This window comes from Mus caroli, unplaced genomic scaffold, assembly GCF_978045245.1.
Source record: "Mus caroli unplaced genomic scaffold, Mus_caroli_1 scaffold_4, whole genome shotgun sequence".
In the NCBI taxonomy this organism is placed as follows: Eukaryota; Metazoa; Chordata; class Mammalia; order Rodentia; family Muridae; genus Mus; species Mus caroli.
Window position 1 is genome coordinate 119,381,029 of NW_028227259.1, and position 5,562 is coordinate 119,386,590.

Sequence of the window (5,562 nt, forward strand, 5' to 3'; positions counted from 1 at the left end):
TTAATAATCGGAACTGGAGGGGGAAGCTCTGCTCTAGAGACGCGGTGTGGTCCCTGACAGCACCGGGCCGGAGGACGAAGACCGGGGATCCGAACCTACGCCTGTGGCTACGTTACAGCAAGTGGGCAGTGAGCACCGGAGTGGATCCGAGCTGGGAGTTTGGAGACGAATGTTTTCAAGGTTAAATTCTGGGCCTGTACCTACGAATTAGGTACGTGACTCCCTCCAGTCTGGGCCCGGGCCGCAGCTATAAAATGGGCTCAGGATTAGGATTCAGGCACTGGTGCTATTTTTAGGGAGTGGGGAGCGTGGCGAGCTACACCGTGGGCCTCTGGCACCCCCTACCGGCCGCTGGCTGTGGACGACGATTGCCTCTTGATTGCAATAGTGAATGCAGCCTGCGAAGGGAGATCTGTGGTCCCCCTAAAGCTGTGGGCTAAGAGAAGACTGAAAACTGATCTCGGATCTTGCAAATAGTCAGCTGTGAAATATAAGTCTTGCTTTACGTTACCACACCTGGCCAGGCGAGGCCATGACAGCTGTACACATAACGGAGGTCATGAGAACCAACTTCCCAAAGTCGTCCTCTGATCGCCACCTCCGGCCGTGGCAAGTACGCACCTCCACATTTCTACAACAAATAAATAAATCTAATTTTCAAAAATGACCCTGCTACAAAGCCAGGCACCAAGAAACCCAGGATAACAAGAAAATCTGTAGACAATGTGTATCAAGGCAATGGTGGCCGACTTAGTGGTGCACTTAAAACATTGCAATACCGAGCACCGGCGACAGGAAAATAGAGTCAAGCAGCGGACTTACAGGCATGTTGCATGCTTAAAACATATATGTCCAGGCCAAGGCCTGGCAAAACCTATCTCTCCAGAAACGGGAATGATGGCTCCTTCCCACTAAAGGCTTTGGCAAGGGCCTGGGGATTTAGTGAGCACGGAACCTTATCTACATCTTAATAGGGTGACCGTCACACAAATTCACCTCACTGAGTCGCACCTTTAAGAATATGCACTTAGAGCCCGGCGTGGTGGCACACGCCTTTAATCCCAGCACTCGGGAGGCAGAGGCAGGCAGAATTCTGAGTTCGAGGCCAGCTTGGTCTACAAAGTGAGTTCCAGGACAGCCAGAGCTACACAGAGAAACCCTGTCTCGAAAAACCACAAAAAAAAAAAAAAAAAAAAAAAAGCTGGGCGTGGTGGCGCACGCCTTTAATCCCAGCACTTGGGAGGCAGAGGCAGGAGGATTTCTGAGTTCAAGGCCAGCCTGGTCTACAGAACGAGTTCCAGGACAGCCAGAACTACACAGAGAAACCCTGTCTCGAAAAACCAAAAAAAAAAAAAAAAAAAAAAAAAAAAAGAATATGCACTTAGGGGCTGGAGTGAATGCTCAGCGGTTAAGAGCACTGACTGCTCTTCTGAAGGTCCTGGGTTCAAATCCCACGTGATGGCTCACAACCATCCGTAATGAGATCTGATGCTCTCTTCTGGTGTGTCTGAAGACAGCTACAGTGTACTTAGATATAATAAATAAATAAATAAATAAATAAATAAATAAATAAATAAAAAGAATATGCACTTAACGTGCAAGATAAATGAAGTGTAGCACACTCCTGTAGTCCTAATCCTTAGGAGGCTGAGGCAGGATTGCTTCGGGCTCCAAGCTAGCCCGAGGTTGATAGAGTGAGACCCTGTTTTGTTTGTTTGTTTGTTTGTTTGTTTGTTTGTTTTTTAAATGCGGGGCAGTGGTGGCGCACGCCTTTAATTCCAGCACTTGGAAGGCAGAGGCAGGCAGATTTCTGAGTTCAAGGCCAGCCTGGTCTACAGAGTGAGTTCCAGGACAGCCAGGGCTACAGAAAGAAACGCTGTATCAAAAACTCAATACCAACAACAATAATAATTTATCATTTATTAATCACACAAAGATATTCAAGTGAATGGGCTAGAAAAACGCATTATAAACCATAACCCTCTGTTCTTCATTTAAAAACATAATCTTCTATTCTTAACAGAAAACAGAGGTCTGGGTGTGGTGGGATGCGTTGGTAATTCCAGCACTTCGTAGGAAAAGGCAGGGGATCAGAAATTCGGGGTCATTCTTGGCTACACAGTCAGTCTGGGGTTAGCTTGGGGAAAAAAAGAGACCAGGAAGAGAGGGAAGGAGGATACTATATTGTTTTTGGAAACCATTTGAAAAGAACTCCCCTCAAAGAATTAGCGTATTTGGCTGAATGGGAAAACCTGTGCTCTGACTTTTAGGTCCCAGATCGACACTCTCGGACTTTAAGTGCAGGGCTGATCTTAAACGTTCACTTGGGGAACTCTGAGCGCACACAGAACTTGTGTGCAAAATTCCCAGCGCCTGCCCGAGGCGGACGCATGCGCTCTTACGCCCGCCGCGGGAGGCGGAGCGTGGAGATTGACAGGGCACGCTGCCTGTCGGAGCCTAGTGCCTCCTTCCTACGGTATCCGGCGCGGACGCCATGGTGCGGTTCAAGCACAGGTAAGCAGCGCTGTCCCCGCGCCGTCCCCGTGACCCGGGCCGCGCTCACCCCGCTGTCGCCGCAGGTACCTTCTGTGCGAGCTGGTGTCCGAGGACGCGCGCTGCCGCCTGAGCCTGGACGACCGCGTGCTGGGCGGGCTGGTCCGCGACACGATCGCCCGGGTGCACGGGGCCTTTGGCGCCGCCGCCTGCTCCGTGGGCTTTGCAGGTACGAGGGCGCCGCAGATGCAGTGCGGGGCACGCTTTGCCGGGGCGAGGCCCGGCCCGTATGTCTCATTTCGTACGATAGTGGAGGGTTCTAGAAAATCCGAATGCGGCGGGTCTAAAACTGAACAGAAGGTGCCGATCGCGTAGTGGGACAAGGCAAAAAGTTCAATAACCAGCCCCGGGTGTGTGTGCCCGGGTGGGTTGGCTTGGGGGATTCCGTTTACTGCCCGTTTTAGTGGAAGATGGGTGTTGAATTTACTAGGCTAAATGAAAGTAGCCATGTAGAATTACTAAGAGCCATGATTTGACAGGTCAAGTTAGCACGTTTTAAAATGTCAAATGTATCCCTCAAAGTTTAAACCCGTCTCCGAGGGCGAACAGACAGTAATTCTCATATGGAAACGCGGGATGGAAGCTTTGTTTTTCTCAGAATGTCGCTTCTTAGCTTAGCTCCTGATTCCGAAAGCACACTTGAACTATGCAGAATCAAGCATACATAAAACCACAAAGTTTTCTTACTTTCGCTGAGATCTACAGGAAAACAGGCGTTTTCCCGGCAAGGATTTTTTTCCCCTGCAGCGTTAATGTTAATAACGGTGGAGCTGCGCTTGCTCTCTATTTATTGACCTGATTGGTCAGCGACTTATTGAGGGCGGAAGGTTTCCCCTAATGTTTCCTTTCAAGCTGGGCACTGTGGTCCATGCTTTTATCCTAGCAACCCCAGGGAGCAAAAGCAGGTTCCAGGCAAGCCAGGATGTCCTAACTGGACTGTCTAAAAGCAGACAAAAACAAAACAAATGAGCAAGAATGTTAGGTGGAGATGGAGAGAGGGCTCAGCGGTTAAGAGCACGTGCTGGTCTTTGGGAGACGAAGGATTCTTATCTGAAATAGTCTGAAACTCCAGTTCCAGAGGACGACACAAATGTATAAATACACACATGCAAGCAAAACATCACACGATTACAAATCTTTAGTGTGGTGCATTGTGTGACAAATTCCACAGGCTGAGGCGTTTGATCTCAAAAGGGGGAGAACTCCTGAAACAGGTTGTGGAACTCTTCACAGGAGAAAAAATATTGAGTCGTAGATCTTTTGGCTACTTATCAGTTTTGTTTTCTATTCCTTTTCCTGTATATGAGGTGTTCCTGATAGCCTAGGCCAAGATCTTAAGCGAGTATTATGACTACAAAACCATCCCTTGAGATGGAGTCACTAAACATGACCTCATCTCCAGGAAAGCCAGCACTTCACTTTATAAATGTGTTGGATAGTATTAATAAACTTTACCAACAATATTTTCTATGGCTGCACCTGCATCATCAGAAGTAGTTTTTGGTATCTTGTTTAAGAAAGTTTTATATAGGAAAAATAAGTTTAAATTTATGCTTTGAGGGGCTGGTGAGATGGCTCAGTGGGTAAGAGCACCCGACTGCTCTTCCGAAGGTCCAGAGTTCAAATCCCAGCAACCACATGGTGGCTCACAACCATCCGTAACGAGATCTGGCGCCCTCTTCTGGAGTGTCTGAAGACAGCTACAGTGTACTTACATATAATAAATTTATGCTTTGAAGAGTTACAGATCAGGAACTAGAGGTTAAATAGAACTGATCATAAAAACTCATTAGCTTGTTTTTGGGAATTTGCCCCTAGCCTCAGATGACTTTTGTATGTCTTACTGAAAACACCTTTTTTTGAAGTTATAACTTGGATGATTTTGTATTTTGATGTACCAAATGACTGTTATGTCTGTTCTATTTTGCTGTTTCACTGAACACAACTTTTCAGAGCTGTCTTAACACCCGTTTCTCTATGTATAAAAACCCTTGACTGGGAGCTGCAAAATACACTCACATTCAGACTGCCCGTTTGTTTCTGTTTATCACCACCGAATCCTTAGCCACCTGACCTCGAGAATCCACATCCCAAGGACCCCTATACCGGCTGGGGTGGTCCATGGCAGCACGTCCTCCCATGTGACATTTGCCTACGATAGGGTTTTTCTGTATAATTCTGTGATTTTTTTTTCTTTCCCAATTTCCCTTCCCTCCTGTAGTCCGATACCTCAATGCCTACACTGGAGTCGTGCTACTGCGATGCCGGAAGGATTTCTACCAGCTCGTGTGGTCAGCTCTTCCTTTCATCACCTATTTGGAGAACAAAGGCCACCGTTACCCGTGCTTCTTCAACACATTACACGTGGGAGGTACGGGTGGTGTGGATGGTGTTCAGAGCTGTTGCCAGGTGGGTGGGTCTTGCTGCTATCCACTGAGAACAAGATGTTCCTCCCACCACCCATCCCCTGGAAGACGGTAGCTGTTTCACAAGCTGTTGTCCACAAAAGCTCTTTCATGTGCCAGGTACCATCAGAACCTGTCAGAAGTTCCTGATCCAGTACAACAGGAGACAGCTGCTGATCTTGTTGCAGAATTGCACTGACGAAGGTAAGCAATGCCAGGCCACTGCAAGCAGGGACTGAGGCTCAACAGGGAGGACAATGCCCTAGGACATCTTCCTTTGCTGTAGGAGAGCGGGAAGCCATCAAGAAGTCTGTCTCAAGAAGCTGTCTGCTGGACAGAGAGCCTGTTGAAGAGCTTTCAGATAGTGCTGGTGAGGAGGTTGCAGAAGCAATGGAGTGACCCTGTTTCCAGGCCCACTTGTGGGAACAGGACGTTACGGGAGGTGACAGCATCCCACAGTTCTCCAATGGAAATTACTGGTGAGCAGCTTGAAGTGGAGGGCTTGATGCCTCACCTCGCATCCATGGTTGTGAAGGCTCTATGCAGACATTTCGGATGTAACTGCTTAGCTCAGGGGTGGAATAAACATTCCTGACCCATGAAA

General features: G+C 48.1%; 1 protein-coding gene across 2 annotated transcripts; it reads left to right on the top strand.

Moving 5' to 3' along the window:
- The first annotated feature begins 2,375 nt into the window (after positions 1-2,375).
- Pop5 (POP5 ribonuclease P/MRP subunit) lies at positions 2,376-5,562 on the top strand. Of its 2 annotated transcripts, XM_021163468.2 has the most exons (5): positions 2,443-2,514; positions 2,580-2,722; positions 4,775-4,924; positions 5,079-5,162; positions 5,245-5,562. In XM_021163468.2, the coding sequence occupies exons 1-5, from the start codon at positions 2,495-2,497 to the stop codon at positions 5,355-5,357; spliced, it is 510 nt and encodes a 169-aa protein (XP_021019127.1). In that variant the 5' UTR covers positions 2,443-2,494; the 3' UTR covers positions 5,358-5,562. The 2 variants fall into 2 exon arrangements, with proteins under 2 accessions (XP_085693189.1, XP_021019127.1); XM_085837063.1 differs by lacking the exon at positions 2,580-2,722 and having other exon boundaries at positions 2,376-2,514.